Source organism: Chiroxiphia lanceolata, chromosome 5 (assembly GCF_009829145.1).
Source record: "Chiroxiphia lanceolata isolate bChiLan1 chromosome 5, bChiLan1.pri, whole genome shotgun sequence".
Taxonomy (NCBI): Eukaryota; Metazoa; Chordata; class Aves; order Passeriformes; family Pipridae; genus Chiroxiphia; species Chiroxiphia lanceolata.
The window spans coordinates 56,246,434-56,263,597 of record NC_045641.1 but is presented as its reverse complement, the minus strand read 5'-3'; the positions used below and the strand labels follow the sequence as shown (position 1 = coordinate 56,263,597).

Here is a 17,164-nt window from a genome sequence, read left to right as displayed (position 1 = left end):
AATGACATTTCAACTTCTTTAAAGCATAAAACTACATTAAAAAAAAACAGAAATGGCTTTATTCTCCCTTCTCTACCCATATTCTATTGTGTCATGAAGCCAGGAACCTAATTTTTTTTATGTAAACAAACAAAAAATCCCACCCAGAAACCAAGCCATTTACAAGATTTGTTTTGATTTGGTTTTTAATGTTTCTTTCAGAATTTCTTGTCTTACTCTATGAGGTTATTTCTCATTAAAAAAGAAAAAATGTAGAGAGAGAAAGAAAAAAAAAGGAAAAAGGATGCTTCAAAGAATTAGAAGTGACAAACATATGAAGCAATACACAAATGAGGGGACAGCAAGGAGTGCTTCTACCTGACATTGTGATGGACTAGATGGTGGGCATTTGCCACAGTTACCTTCTGTTACTCCACTAAATTCAAAGGTAATGGGTACAGAACTACTGAATCAGAAGTGGTTGTATTCTCCCCCCTCCTCAATTAAGAAAGCAGGGGGTTGGGGAAATAGACTGGCAACTATGTCTCCTTAAGTACTGGCCAGGAACTGACACAAGAAGGGTAGGTAATCCCTTGCTGCTGGTGCCATACTAAGCCAATCCAGAAGAATGTGAAAATCTCAGAATGCAGTAATCTTTCAGTTGAATTCTGAGTCTGAGTGAACTGAAAACTGCACTAGCTGAAAACCAAGATCTAAGTAACTTAGTTTTGGAAGGACTATGAAAGAATCTAGGGAAATTTATATTGTTGTAGGATCCATTTTGGAGGAACAGGAGGGAAAATGAAAATTACAGCCTGTGTTCCTTGAGATGCCCTTTTAAATATAGGCCAGTGTATCAGACAGTCTGCTGATGGAACAGACTTGGCCAGTTGCCTTGAAAACCATAGGAAAAAGTTATTTGCTGAAGGTAATATCTGCAAAATTTGAACTTCTATTTCATTACTGCACAATAAAACAAGCAATCAGTAGAAAATTAGGGGTGTGGCTGGTAGAACCTGCTGCCCAAAGATCTGTGAAATCAAAATGACTTGAAAAGAAGATCTTGAGTAGTTGACCTAAAGTGATCTGCAAGGCTTAATTCTTGGCCTAAAAACTAGTGTATACATGCAGCCTGTGCATTGTAGTATGAGCTTGCTTGAGTTCACTGACTGTAATGTCTTCCAGCTGTGGAGGACAATGACTGCCTAAATCCAAACATCTTTCCTAGAAAGAAAGATGTGCCTAGGTTCATCTACTTAACCCTTTAGAAAAACACTTGCCATGTTAAATGGCAAACCACTTGCCATGGTTAACCATTTAAATCCTCTTTAACTAATTATGAAATATTTATGATGTACAGTTCATTTCTGTTCAAACCAATGTCACTAACAGCCTGGTAACACTAGAGAGATCTTGTATTGAAGACAAAAGCAATTGCTTTCTTAGGTTCACAGATATTGCTGAGTAAAAGAGAAGATGAAAATTTAATCTGGCTTTGTGAGCTGGTTGTAACATGATCACTTTCTCTCTGCTATATCCCTCTCTCTCTCTCTGTCCCCCTCTCTCTCTCTTTCTCTTCATTCCTGTAGTTTATTATTTTCAAAGCTGTTCCAGAGGAGTTTCAGAATGGAAATGTTTCTTCACTTGCAGAGTGGTCAAACACTGGAATAGGCTTGCTAGAAAAGTGGTTAATGGTCCAAGCCTGTCAGTGTTTTATTAAATGACCTTAATGATGTGCTTTAACCTTTGGTCAGCCCTGAATTGGCCTGGCAGTTGGGCCAAATGATCACTGTAGATCCCTTCCCACTGAAATATTCTATTCTATTCTATTCTATTCTATTCTATTCTATTCTATTCTATTCTATTCTATTCTATTCTACTCTATTCTATTTACATCTTATCATCACATATGCTAAAGAATATTCCAGTTCTTTAAGGCAGTATTTAGCAGAGATTCGTGCTGGGATTTATCTCCTAAATGGGAGAATGGGACATGGGACAGTTCAGAGTTCACCAGTGACAGGAGGAACTGCACTATGCATCTCCACATAGGTTATAATTGAAATATGTGCACTGTATGCCAAGGACTTTTGGTTAAGCTATGGTTGGTTGAGCACTGCACAATTGTAACACAGGAAAGAGCCTAAGCACACAGTTGATTTACGACTTGTGAAGGAGCAAAAATTCTGGTCTTGCTAACACTGGTAGTAAAAGCCAACCAAATTAGTAATAAATCACTACTTATAACTCCTTATAAATCATATGCCTCAGCCAGTGACTACTTGGCATGAGGTTGTCTTTAACACAGATTTTTAGACCTTGCAAATGCTTCTGATTCAACCTGTTTGTTACAAAGGGGCCTTGCAATAATGTCAATATTCATACTAATCTAGAAACTATTCTACATAGTGATATGACCTTATTAGAAGAAAGCTAGGTAAGATATCAGTTCAAAGCCTCACATAATGGGACTAAAATAGTTTCCTCACTTTAATTGTGTCTAGCTGTTAACACAACTCTTTTGAAAAAAATTTGTTCTATTTATGCATAATCTGTAGGCTGAACTAATTCAAGTTTTATCTACAGTTTAAGGAGGGTAGGACCAGTGGCCCCAAGAGCCATTCTTTCCATTTTCCTTAGACATCCATTCCAGCATGGAATAAAATGCCTCTGAAATGCCTCATTCTTGTTCCCGATCAGAATAGTTCAGACGATTAGCTTACACTAGTCACCTGTGAACATCTTCCCAACCATTATTGGCAGATTTTTGAGAATTGCTGCTTTTTTTTTTTTTTTTTCAGATGACAACTTGTATGACACAGGTAAAATTTAGAACCAGAACCTATGAAAGAAGTGAGCAGACTCCAGACAATCAAATCCTGTCAGCCAACATGAACAATACAAATAGTATTATGACAGAGTAGTCTTACATTACCCTAAATTCTCCCACTTTGAAATCATCTATTTCACTTAAAGAATATGAATATCTGTGGTAATCAAGTTAGGATCACATGATTTCTGGAGCTCCCTGCTGTCACCTACTGTGTAAATGAAAAGAGATGAGACCAACTCTCATGGTCCGAAAGGATTCCTGGTCCTTCACAATCAACTACTTCATGAGAAAAAATATTAATCAGCCCAGTTACTATAGGAGAGGAGTAAGATGGATATCTGAATAGAAGGGAAAACATATGAGAAAATACATAATGTATACACATAAAAATGTGTGTACAGCTGGGTGAGATGGTGCTCATGGGAGATGCTTTTCATATGGCAACCCTCCCCTCCCTTCCACTAGAGGTACAATTAAAACCTTACCATTGAGCAGCTTAATCTTCTCTAGAAATGGCAACATCTTAGAAAACTCTTCAGCAACAGAAAGCTTATTCAAGCTTACTAGCATCCCCTACTGTTGTATGTAGCAGGTCACTTCATCTCCTGAATAGTATGTTTAAATATAATTTATTTAAAGCTAGTTAAGCAATATTTTTTATTATTTATTTCATCATAGAGATTAGCTGTCTTGTCTCTAGCACATCTTCTTTTCACTAAGAAGGAATAAGGAGGTTTTAAGGGTGACCTTTCTTTAGTCATTCTTGATAATCAAGTGATTTGCACAGAGTACCTGGCCTTGGGAATCTATGCAGCATGTAGCCTCACAAAAGTAATACAAGCTCCCTTCCTCTTCTGCTCTTTGCTAGTCAGACCCCAGCTAATAGCAGGCAGGTCAGCCTAGCAATCTTGTGTGTCCTTTGATCTAAAGTTCCTTCTTTATGCCTTTACAGACCACCACCACAGCGTTTGTGCTCTTCTGTCAGCCACCTAGTAGGTACCACAGAGGTCAGTGTGGCAAATGGTGCTGTGGAGACAGAAAGAAGCAGAGCTGTTTCAAGGCAGCTGCTGATTGGTAAGCAGGACCACCTGGAAATAATTTTCTCTAGCATACATTGCCATCCTGTCTCGTGCATTGGAAAAAAATATACTCAAGAGGTATGTACCTGTACTTGTGTTTGGCTCTCACTAGCAGCATGGCTTTTAGAAACATAAAACACAGCCAAATGCATAAAAAACCCCTGTGTGTGGAAGTCATGCTGAGCAGTGTGCAGCTGTGACTGTACCGCTGCTAGCACTGGGATCAACTGATTGGTGCCACACCAACTGCAGCCACGCACAAACTTACTTACCACCTGGTCCCCAGATACGCCTGGTAGGAATGTCCTGTGCTACAGCTCATCTTGCATGAGGGAATGTTGTAACTAATCAGCTCCGCACACCAGCTCGTGTCCTAGGAGATGGTTTGTGCCTGTATGTGATGTACAGATATATGCAGGAAATCCTAGAATAAACCATGGTTTATAATGACTAACCTTTTAAAAATCTGGAGACATCCTGAAGTTGAGGTATGTTATCTTCCTGGTAGCCACAGTACCTCTCCAGCTGCTGGAAAGCATCCAGGTACTGTGTACAGGCGTGAGTAGGGTAAAGGCTTCTCAGCTTCCTGTAGACTTCCCTCCTGAAAAGTAAAAACTGTATAGCATGACCCACCTTAACAAAGCAGTATTATCTGTCCTGTCTACAGGTCTAGAGAGGTGCAAAACCTCAGTACATGTCATGGTCTAAAAATCTGCACTTGGGACACCTGGTTCTTGGAAGATGATGAGTGGATGGATATAGCAAACCAGAAGGAGTTTTTGTTTCACTTTTCCTTCAGAAGGTGGATTCTGTTCAGAAAATCCTTTTTTATGTCTTCCTACACCCTCCTTTAATGTAACAGAACTCTAATTCCAAGACAGAAGTGTTTCTTGCTTCTTGCTCAGAGTGTTGGAGGTACCAGGGAAATCCCAGGGAGAGAGCTGAGCCTGTGATACTTTGTTGTTCAGTTTAGGAATGGAATGAATCACATATTCCCTCCCTCTCTGCCTCGGGGTACAACTTGAAATGCTGGTCCCTCTTTCTCCATGCATAGGCCTAGCCTATGTTTGTCGCTTGTAAACCTCCTCCTTAAAAAGCACATCTGATACTGAAGAGTAGTATCTGGACAGGCAAAAAGATTCATGCTTTTGCAGTTCAAAATGCCTGGGCACAGGCTATGTATTTCAAAGATATGCAAGTTTCTTGAAGCATTTAGCCCATTATGCAAAAAGAGACCAGCCAAAATAAAATATATGTAACCAGATTTGGGCATGGGCTTTAAGTTTGTCCCAAACTTGATGGTGCTTGGATTTAGAGCTGTGGTTTGGAATATATTTAGATCTTGCAAAATAAACAAGTAGTAATAGGATGGCAAAGAACCTTATAGAAATGGTTATTTTTGTTCACACATGGCCCTAGGGTGTTAGCAACTTTATAAACATTGTTTTATGAAAACTGAGATCATTCTTGGAAATGCTGGCTACGGGAAATGACCTTTTGTTGTTTTTGTATTGTTGGGGGGTTTTTTTGTGATGCTATTGTTGCTATGGAGGTGATAGCCAGTCCCTGGTAATGGTTCTCTTAATTTGTATGAATGTCTTACATGGTGTGGGAGTAATGAACCAGAAGTAAGGGGGGGGAGGAAAACCCCCTTAGTTTAAAAGAACAGAGGGGAACAGTGGCTGCTGTCTGCTGTCACTATTGCAAAAACCACAGGAGACTGGGTCATTTCCATGGAAGAATTAGGAAAAAATGAAGACTAAAGTTCAAGTGTTGCCCTGGCTTATTTCCTCACAGAATACTACCGGCTTCAGTGGGATTGCATGGGATTTGAACCAGTACACAGTTCTGGAGTCTAGAGAGAGCAGCCTTGTTTACAATTCTGCACATATGGTCCCCTTTATCAAAGTGTCATTCTACTGTGTGTCCAAACATTGACTACCACAGAAATGTAGGCAGTCTGAGAGATTAGTGATGAATTATCCAAAGCTAAGTGTTCCTCCTCTCTAAGTACCTCTAAGGCAATCATCTAAGGATGTTCCAAAGTCAAGAGAGTAGCAGATATTTCCAGACAATTACTTAGCTTGCCCTAATGTAGTGTCTCAAATAGTTGTAATTCCTACTGTAAGGAGGTGCTCTCACTCAAAGGACCATTAATCTGCTACTTGATGGTACTTCAGTTCAGAGATGGAAAGAGGAACTGCTGAAAGCACAGTCTATGAAGTACTCTAGAAAGGAGCCTCATAATGAAGCATGAAGCCAGCCACTGGAAAGATTTTGATGGTAATAACCTATTTAACATAAATTTCATCGCTCTTTTAGGAAAAAAGTGGCACTGTTCAGCTTTATTATGAAGATGTGACAGGTGCATCCCCATAGTTTTGTCCTGAATTCTCCATTTTTCTTATACAGCTGTTACCCATAAGATGTCTTCTATGACTACTTAGTATCAGGACCTTCCAAGAAGTTGCTTTGAAAACAAAAACTCAGATCATCTGTACCCTCTGTTTTCTGAAAGTCGTATTTCTTCGCTGGATTAGTTTTCATTTTTATAACCATGTTGCTACAAACTTAAGGCATCCAACAACTCTGAAGAGTGACACCAAGGGAATTTAGTCTGTGGTACAAATTTCCTGTTCAATTGCATAGTGCTCAATTAAGTTGTGCTGTAATGCAGCCTGACCTCAGGGCACAGCCTCAGGGGACCATGAGAACAACTGGGAACTCTAATTTTGGAAACAGTTTTACATAACAGGACAACCTGGGTTGCTGAGGCTGGCTGTATGGGGAAATGGGCAGATACTCCTTTGAAGGTCTATTTAGTTACCACAATGGGTCTAATTCTAGGTGGAGAAGAGCTGGAATGACGAAGGTTGGCAAAAAAAGACCAAAACAGGAAAGAACACAAAATTAAATTTTCTTAAGAATGACATTCACACACACCATTTCATGCCAAGGTTGTTGGCTGGTGGTAGCAATCATGAACATGACACCGACCATCAATCTTTGACTATTGAAAGATGCTATAAAAAGCTATTCGAGCTTAATAAAAATGTGACCTCCTGAATGAATTGGATGCAAGGTTTATATGCGGTTGTGGATTTCTATGGCACAGTAGATTTTATTTAAAATAAAGTAAGCATTGAAAAAGATGGAATGAAAGCGTCGTTGAGGTTCTGGCAAGAGACATCTAGTCTATGGATTTAATTTCTGGCACTGAAATAAACTTTGTACATAATTTTGGGCAAATCACTTAAGCTCTAGTGTTTTCAGTTGCACATTTATGAAATGGGGTCTTCATTCTTTCTTTTCCCCACCTTTAGGCTGTCTTTCCATTTAAATTGTAAACTTTTCTGAACAAAGACTCTCTCTTATTATGTGCACATGTGGCACCTTGCACAATCCCAGGACTCTGCTTTTAATTGAGATTTTGGACATATTTATGCTTTGTAGTATCATACAAATGTGTAATTATTACTGCTTACTGAGATTTGTTAGTTAGTGGGAGAAAGAGGAAACAGAAGGATGTGAAATAAGGACTCTTTTCTTTCAAATCTGCCATATACTTCACATAATATTTACAAATATACTTTGAATTGGCTTAATTTTTTTAGTTCTCTGGTAGATATTTGGGGGTCTTTTTTTTTTTTTTTTTTTTGAGTGGCGAATCTTCAGGAGAAACAAAGCCCCAGTAAAGAAATGCTGCACCCTTGTAAAAAACTTGCCATCGTTTCATATGGTATCAAAGGCCCTTTTACAGTGTAAATGAAGTATCCTGGAAAGGTACTTCAGAATTTACCTTCATTTTGAGAGAATTATATATATTCAGGTTAACAGGAATGAATACTTGAAGGATAATAAGCAAAGCTCTCCTGTCCTGTGAATATTGAATTAGCCACATCCTGTGAGTAAACTTCCATACTGCTAGTGGGCATTTTTTCCTGGTAACAGGCTTAGAAAGGTGATATTTCTGTAGGCATCACAGCTGTGGTAGATTCGAGGTCAGTTAGAAGTTATGCTATAGGCTCCAAGTGTTTTCTGGGTTCTGATATCTTGATGGGATCAGCAGGCTGGGAGAAGGTGAGGAAAATGAATTTTGCTCTAGAAAGTGAATAATTAAGACCAGCCCCGAGAAGGGCTTTCCACAAAACAAATGACCAGAAGATGATTTTTGACCGAGGAGTAAAATTTGAGATGGATAAATACAGTCTTAAGACGTTGTAACTGTCTCACATTGCATGTCTTTCCTGGGACTGCAGTGGAATGGTCCAGGAGTTGGACCCTAAGTACCAAACTCACCAAGTTGCCGTCTCCTGCTCTGTGTACTCGATGAGAGGTAAATGGTCTCCCCTGTAATGAAGAGAAGAAATAAGACATGTCTAACAAAGGTCCAGGTATAATTGATATATGGATATTCGTTGTAATGAAGACAGAAACAGCAAAATAGTAAATAATTAACAACTTATTTGTCTTGGTAGGTTCTAATGTGTGCATTCTCTCCTCTGTTACAATGAGGGGAAGAAACAGAAGGATATGGTAAGAAAGGGAGCTGTGTTCTGCTTTACAGAAGGCAAAAGAGACTCTCAGGCTTTCTCTTACCTCTGCTGAAGGTAATCTACCTGCCAAAATGCAGTGTGTGCCTGGAGGGTCCATCCCTGGAGGATGTCACCAGCACAGTACCATCACAGAGAAGCATTCATAAACTCATTAGCAGAGAGCTGCCCAGGCATATACTGTGTGGTTATCACTGGCTTCTCTGAGAGGTGGTCTTCCCTCCTCTTCCTCACTGTTGCTTCTTCAGTAGCTCTGAGTCTGTTCAGTGTCTGGTTTTGTGCTGTTCTGAGCTGTGTTGGGTGTGATATTTGATAGCGGAGAGAAAACTGTACTCAAATGTACACAAGACTTGGGAGATTTCACCAGTTCTTGGACATCATGAGGCTGATAATCCACAACCAGTTCTACATATACATTTGATTTACTCTGTCAGACAGCAGTGTAATTGTGGTGAAGGTTTGTTTAGACACAAAGGCAGAAACATTTTCAATCACCTACATAAGAACTGAGAGGTTTTTAGGGTTTTAGGTAGCTAATGTGCATAGACAGAGGCATTTAGTAAAGCAAATAACAAAAATAGTAAATTGCTTTTCATTGTCAAAAATATGTTCCTAAATATTTTCCTTGTATTTCCTTGAAAAAGATTAGTCTCAGCTCAGAACCTAGTCCTGAAAGGACCTGCAAAACTGAAATTAAAGAGTCATATTGAAATCACCTCTGCTAAGACAAAATGCAGCACTGAAGGAGATATGAATGCAATCTTAAGATTTTTATTTAAGATACATTTGCTGTGTTGTGACAAAAGTCTATTTCACATGGAGTGAAAGCTTTTGTGGCTGAATTCTGTTCTCTAAAAAGTGGCCTCATTGATACACTGACAAAAGATTATATCTCTGATATTTCTTCCACATGAAGTCTGAAAGCACACACTGAACTATCTCTTCAGCAGCCTTGTACTTACACTCTGTAGTTTAAGGCAAGATCGGCAAAGAATGCCCTCCGTTTCTTATACTCCAGGTCAGCATACCCCTGAGTTAGAAAATAATTTGAAAAAAGTTTTACATTAAGAGAGATTTGTGGTCATAAATAAATGTGCTAACAGAGGCACTCAGAAAATCTAGGCCTCAAATAGGTTGTTTTCTCTGAGGCAATGAATCTTGAGCCTCATGTACAGGGTAAGCCAAAGTCTGCAATCAGTTATATCTGTAACATTTTGATGGAGATTTGCGGGCTGTGACTAGAAAGGAAAGTAACACGGGTGGGTGGGAAGATTTTGGAGTATATAAACACTTCATTGCAGAATCACACACTTACCATCACACACTTACCATCCAATTTAGATGCAAATCACATTAAAAATGGGACAGAAAGAGGGCTATTGCTTACACTGGGCAAGAGCTGAATCTGAATCACTTCTTTCCTTCACTAAGCACGAAGGTTGCAATATATGGCTGTGATGGACATGATGGCACCAAGCCTATCAAACTTGCCAGAGAAGGTACACTGCCCCTGCACGATACCCTGTGCTTTGGGCAAAGAACAGTCCCTCACTGGCTAGAAATCATTAAAACCACCACTGAGTCTGTAAGAAGTACAGGCTGAGCACTCAATTCTCCCTTGCCCATGTATTACTCTGTTACGATAAAGATGGATTCAGTGATATCTGTTTAAAGAGGAAGTTTACCCATCAAATACCAGAGTTTTCTTTCTGCCCCTTCAGTGTTTACTAGAAGTTAAATTTCAAGCAATTTTTGCCAGCTATTGAATATGAATAGAGCTGTGGAATCATGTTCCTTTTAACTTTACATCATTCATAACAGGAATTAAATCTGAAATCTGGAACTGTATACTAATATAACTCATAAAACAGTGTTGTTCAGCATCACTGTGCAAATATTTATTATCCTAAAATATTCAGAATTTACTGGAATCACTTTTCGTACTACAAGCCAAATATGTCCCTTAGGTTTATTCACATAATTTTCAGTGCAGCAATAATACCAGTAACGCTGCAGTTAGTGAGTATTGTGTGTGTGAATCTGAGGAAAGAGCTGGATCCTGAGAGTACGTTTGTTTTGTCATGTGTTAGGGATAATGTGTTCATTCAGATGCCACCATAACAAGTCCGTTCAAAACACATGAAAAGCCATTGGGACAGACTCACGTAGATGCTGTGACATATCAGCTTTGCCCTTGCTGTTCCAAGGGCTCTGTACCCACCCTCTGAGCAGCAGGAGCCTCTCTGGGAGGCCACTGCAGCCACTATCAGGGTGCCCGAGGAATTGCTGTCACAGTTACAACAGTTTGATTTTTTTGCCATTAAAGAGAAAGTAAGAAAAGAAATGATGAAGCTGTTGGATATAGACAGCCCAAAATGTGTATTTGATAGTAAATGTATATGCAAAACCTTTGCTGAGCTACCTTTACCTCAGCTTATTTGATACTTTCCTCCAACCTGTCCATTTTTGAGCCTTGCTCAGAAGCACAGTAAATCAGCCCACGTTGTGCTCTCTCCTTCCACAGACAAGTGGTGTTCAGTGCCTGAGGTAACTTGTTTCAACTCAAGGATTTCCAAATTGCACTGCATTCTGCAGTTCAAATTTATCCCCAGTCAATATTTTGGTAACTCTGCACCACTGCTGCTTTCTCTCATCTTCTTCAGTGCTCATACCTTCTCTTTGGCAAAGTAGGAGGGGAGCTTAGTCCAGTTCAAAGAATTCTCAATATGTGTTCATTTATCTAATGAGAAACAGCCTCAGAGCTAGCTCAGGAAAACTATAAATACTTTGACTGTTTCAGAAAGATATGAGGAAGAATGAAAGATGTCCTGGTTAAGGAGGTTATGAAGCTCTGCCAGAGAATTATAGTGTAATAAGTGATTCTCAAAAATAGAAGAGACACTTGTAGACTTTAAAAGGGGTTTTTTTTTGTGATACACATAACTGTACATAATTCACAACATAACATTGTGTATGTTAACAATAAGACCTAAGTAGAATTCAGACATGTAGAGAAGGGAATGACAAAATCTTTCTTGTAGATTCTGTTGACACCCATCTAAATTTTTCCCACATTTTTCAGAGCAAAATATGTGCTTTTTTTCTTTGCCATGCATCACTTCTATGTGATGCTTGACAGAACATAACACTTCTGGACCTACCTTGTCAGTCTGCAAATGGCCTTTTGGAGCCCGTTTTGTGTCTGCATCTAACTCATATCTCATCTGTACTAAAGCTTGAAAACTTTGATGAGAAACAAATGTTTGTTTGTTTGTTAGTTTGTTCTCAGTATTTTGCCTTACTATTATTATCACTAGAACAGGACTCTACAGTGCATTTTTCCTCTTCCTTCTCTTAGAGTTTGTGCTTATGATGAAGCTAAGAGTACATACATGAAGCTTGTGAGTAAAACCTTTTTTTTGGTCCATTCATGTAGGGACTCATACAGTCTCTAAATTCACTGAAGATCAGCCTTTATCTATCCCTTTATTTTTATTGTTCTTTCATGGGTATTTCTTTACTCCTGAAATCTTCCTTACAAAAATCTCCTTACAGAGAACTTCTTTTTTAAAAATGAAATGACAGTAATGTTAAACTTACAGGGTGACCATGGTCCAAACTGGGATCATACTTAGTGATCAGATGGTGACACTTGTCCAGATCTTGGATTTTTCTGGGGAACCAGGGTACTGGAGAGAAAGCAGGGAGAGTTAAATGAGATAGGATCAAATAATTTTTAAAAGACACAGAAAATAAAAGTTGTGCTGAAGATTACAAATTTTCTTTTCAGCAATATCTAAGAATATATCTAAGAATATTCATATTTACATGTCACTATAGTTGTCATATATGCCACTAGTTGACTTTGTTGGCTGACCAAAGCAGCAGACTGGATGAAAAATTATCTGAAATTAAGTTGCAGATATTCTCTCAGTTTTACTTAGCAAATGCAATTTTTAAAGACAAAAACATTTTTTTTTAGAGCAAATGTAATGTTCTGTTTGACAGAAGACAACAAATTTATTTCTATGTTTTGATCTTGTCTAAAAAGTAGTCTTACATTTTCATACCTTTGAAAATGAAAAATATTTTAAAGGGAAAACATGAAATTTCTAAAATTCCTAGAAATAAAACAGACCAAAAAGTATCCTGACTTCAAGTTTTTTCCTTTTGGCTGTTTTTGTTTTTTTAGCAACATTATTCTAGCTTTAGTTGAATTTCCAAACAGCTTCTTTCCCATGAAGTAGGGACCTTTTCCAGTGACTAAAATAAAAATAAAGTTTGATAATTTTAACATAAGTACCAGCATTTACAACCAATGAACTGAGAAAAGTATCGAAAAAAGACAAGGTTAATATCACTTTCTGAGGTCAGACTGAGACTGTAATCAAATTTCCTCTGTTACAGCTGAGAAAGGTCTATTTGGGGTTATCTTAACCTCATACTTCACAAGAGACCAGACATCTCTATACTTAATGGTAAATTTAACTTTTGCCATATTATATTATACCCAGGCACAACCAGTTTGGAAAAGTACAAAGCTACAGATACTCACTGAGGTTTGGGAAATTACAGCTTTTCCATGCATTATGGCCAATTCTGTGATAAGAAGTCAGAAATATTAGTCTGAAAGATTTCTTATGTCTACCCAGAATTTTTCTTCTGAGCTTTTGTCTCTGGCTGTATCAATGGCTCTGCATGCAAGATTATAATCCTACCATCTATAGTCATATCTGCTCAAAACCGACACCTGATCATACATATCTCCTCCATCCCATGTCCCCATGCACATCTTGCCTATTCCCTATGGAACTAAACATAAACACACCTTTTTCTAACAGTTCCTTCTTTTGATTGTAGTTCCTAGTCCTGGCATGCCTTAAACCTTTCAAGTCACAAGGAAATCCTAAAGAAATGCTTCTCCATCTCCGCAACCCTCTTTGGCTCTCTAGTTCCCCTGATAATAGCGATGCCCTTTTGATATCCCCCCAGTCCCAAGAGTACAGCTTGCCATGGGCTGCCTCTTACCACTAGCCTGAAGTTGAATTTCAAACACTCAAAGATGCCCAAACAAGACTGCATTAGTTAAAAGCACTCTGGGAATATCTGTCTGGCCTTGTCAAGGACAGGAAAACCCATACTAATTCTGTATTCAGAGAACTCAACTTGTGAGCTGAACCCTCAGCCTTCTCATCTGCCAGGGACACCTCTGTCATCCTCAGAATTGTATTAAAGGTCTCTTATCAGCTTGTTGTACTTACCCATCCTCTGCCTGCCTGTAAACAGGAAAAATGCCCGTCTGCCTCTGGCAAACTCACTTAACACCCTGATGACTGGTAGGGATGGTGGCTCAATAGACCACAGGCAGTGCAGTAACCGCTTGTTACTCCAGCACTCTGCCAGATGAAATTCTGTTCCTGAAGTGTAACCTGTGAAGCTGCACAACCTCCAAACCTCCAAGCTTTTCATGCACCTGGAAAAATGCCTGATGCTCTGTTACTACAGATATGGCAGCAGGGCTGTTCTCTTCAAGAAACTCATTCCTTGATTCTCCTAACCTGACCGGTACCTTCTGGCACCCGGCCAGACTTTCTGTTGGCCCTTTCCCTTTTGCACTCTACAAGCCTCTCACAGCTTGTTGCATCTAGGTCTTTCCAGTGAAGAAACAATGTGCCTCCAGACAGTCCTACTGGACACAGACAGCAGTAGCCAGGACACCATAAACAGGCATAAACTATTTTATCAAAACCAATGCAATACACTACAAGCAAATGAAGCATTCAGACCCTTTGCTATGTCATCGCATCCCCATCAAGTGTATGTGTCTGTCTTGAAGCAATCAGTTCTCTGCCCACAATCTCTCTCACACAATCTCTGCAATCTCTCTGCACAGTCTCTCTCAGTTCTCAGCACACAATCTTCCTGTCATTGAGGAGTTTCTCATTTCTCCTCAGCTTTTTGATTGGCTGGTCTCTCCTCATCTCCCTTTTCACTGGAACACTTTTCTCACCTCAGTTCCACTGGCTAGGATGAAGTACCTCTAATTCTGCATCAATGAGAATGGAAAATAGTCATGCAGTGACAAAAAATGAATGCACATTCACCTGCTTACCAGACAAATTAAATTACTATTATGAAGAGGAAGCTAAATCTAAACAACTTCATCCAAAAGAATGACACTAACAGATGCATACATTTCTTACCTTTCTCTTCTCTGCTAGTTTTCACATCCTCTGCTACTCTCTTTAAGGAGGTGATAAGGATACTAACATCAGCACTGTGAACTTCACATTCAATGAAAATGTCAAGATCATCAGCAGACTTCTTGGGCTTTTTGGCTCGTCGGGTTTCAAAATGATAGATCTGAGTTTCAAACATCTGCAAGAGACAAATGTTCATATGATGAAGCTTCTCCAAATTCAGGTAAGTCTACATGCGTTTCTGTGATGTCTTTAAAAGGTGACTAAAAGAGGTATTAACAAGAAGTGCACGTTAAGCAAAGAAGTCCAATAATATCTGGTTTAGAAAGAGCTAAAACACAGGCAGGGCTAAAAATTAGACACTGTAGAGTTGAGCAGAGACAGATGGAGATGAAAGATGAGATACTGTTGACTGTAGAATTTTATCTGTGCTGAAATAACAAAGGAGTGGCTGGGTAACTCTCAAAACCCTGGCAGCATGAAAGCAGATCTATTGATGTATAATAACACTATAATCATTAAATAATGGTGAACTATTAAAAATAAGTAACAAATAAAATACTTTTCTTTTGAGTTATTCAGTTTCCCAAATGAGAGTGAGCACCTGGTAGGGGTACTTCAGCTGCCCAGACTACATAACGCCTATGTGGTTTACAGCTTTTATATTCTTTGTATCTCCTGCCAAATATGCAGAGAAAATTCACTGGCTTCTAACATCCCCACAGCGCACCCCTCTGCCGGCCACCACAACTGCTAGAAAGAAATAATAGATTGGTATGTCCTCTAAACCACCCTTACATAAAATGTTGATTCTAAAGGACTGTGCCCAGATACTCCCTCCCTCCAGAGCACTCTCCCTCTTCACCCATGAGACCAGAAAACTTCTCTTAGCAGCTGTAACAAAACCAGGACAATGAGAAAAAGGGGGAAGGCAGGACAAGGCATAAGTCAGGCAGGAAGCAGAAGGGTGAGAGAGGGAGAGATGCAGAGTGGGAGATGTGAAAGCAATAGAAGTAGAAGAGAGGGCTCAGTGAAGGAAGGGAATGATGAGGTCTGTACCTCAAAGACTTTGGCTGCCTTAGAGAGCTCAATCTTCCTCACATTGCAGAGTGTGAAGGTCAGGATGAGAGCGGCTCTGTCATCCTCCCTGTTGGAGTCCAGGCTGCCTTGGCTGTTCAATGACTCTATGCCACACATCTCCTTCTCCTTGATGGCCTCTTCTTTCAGGCCTGAAATGCCCACCAAGTCAGTCTTCATTGGAAGATAGGGGAGTGGATTGTAATTGCCAGATGTTAAGTGGAAACTGCCTGAGGGTGTGAATGCTTCTCCCAGAGAAATAGCCTGGGGAATTGGTGGGACTGGAGATGCAGTGTCTATGTGGGTGGTGAGATCAGAGCTGCCAGACAGCAGTGAGGCACGCTGGTTGCTACTGTGTTAGGTGTAGGGACATTTATGTTGGCCATGCCAGACACATCAAGGGAAACCGCCTGCGTAGGATGTGCGCAAGAGCACAGGATAACCCTCCTCCCCTAGGTAGCTTCAAAGAGCGGTCCTACCGCTCTGATTGAAGGTGTCTGCAAGCTGTTCAACCCTGGAGATAGGCTTCTTTGTGGAGAGGCAATTAGCCTGAGCTCCATTTACATCTCCCAGTCCGGACTGCCCTGCACAATGTATCTGAGATTGTCCTTCCACCCCACTCTCTCTTACCTCACTGGAACCCTGTCTGCATGGTCCATACCTCCAGTGATAAAATGGGCTCTTCCCCAAAACCCTAGCCCAACTGAAGAGTTGTCACCTCTGCACTGACATAATTGTGGAAGTGACAAAGAGACCTCAGCCAGAGTCAGAGTTCATTGCCTACTTATGAGATTTTCTTGCCCTCAGGATCTGAACTTTTCTACCTTAGCCCTACAAGAGATAAGTGCTGCCTCCAGGCTAGGTACCCCTGTTGGAACTTGTTTCTGTCATGACTTTACCTCCAGGGAAATAGACTCTCAAAAAGACCAGGGTCACATCTTTCTCACAGGTGGTAGGGCAAACTCCAGGGGGATTCAGCTCTGCTCTCAACAGGGGATGTCTTCCCTTCCCTAACACTTGACATCAATAAACCTGTTTCTGGATATGAGTACCCATATATTCATACTCCAAGTTACAGTGTGCCAGACCTCCTGTGAAAATCATCTTGCAGGTCCAGAGATAAGACCATACCTCTGTCCTCCCTTTGAGATGGAGTAATGTTTTATGTGCTCCCTAGTTTATCCTGGCTTGGTCAACCTCCCAAGTGCTATAGTGCTCTTGCCTTCTCTCTGGCCAAGGAAGATAAAGAGTATAACAAAATTTTTTTCTCCAGGGACCATGATAGCACCATGTTTCCCCTTGACGCAAGACAGAGCACTGGGAAGGTCTTGATTTCCCCATCTATTGCCCAGCTGACAGGCAAATCCAAGGTGAAATTTGCAGCACTGTGCCCAGGAGGCATATCTCATCCTCCTGAGGAACACCCTTGGGCACTGTGGCTTT

General features: G+C 40.0%; 1 protein-coding gene across 1 annotated transcript in view; it reads right to left on the bottom strand.

Annotated features, from left to right (window-relative positions):
• LOC116787627 (tyrosine 3-monooxygenase-like) overlaps nucleotides 1-16,032 on the bottom strand; it is a 31,089-nt gene extending 15,057 nt beyond the window's left edge. Inside the window, exons 1-6 of the mRNA XM_032689392.1 lie at nucleotides 15,704-16,032; nucleotides 14,648-14,822; nucleotides 12,045-12,133; nucleotides 9,407-9,474; nucleotides 8,191-8,241; nucleotides 4,347-4,492 (exon numbers count right to left, since the gene is read on the bottom strand). Of these exons, the coding sequence (XP_032545283.1) occupies nucleotides 4,347-4,492; nucleotides 8,191-8,241; nucleotides 9,407-9,474; nucleotides 12,045-12,133; nucleotides 14,648-14,822; nucleotides 15,704-15,901 (727 nt within the window). The 5' untranslated portion in view covers nucleotides 15,902-16,032. The remainder of the gene's footprint in view (nucleotides 1-4,346; nucleotides 4,493-8,190; nucleotides 8,242-9,406; nucleotides 9,475-12,044; nucleotides 12,134-14,647; nucleotides 14,823-15,703) is intronic.
• Nucleotides 16,033-17,164: the final 1,132 nt, after the last annotated feature.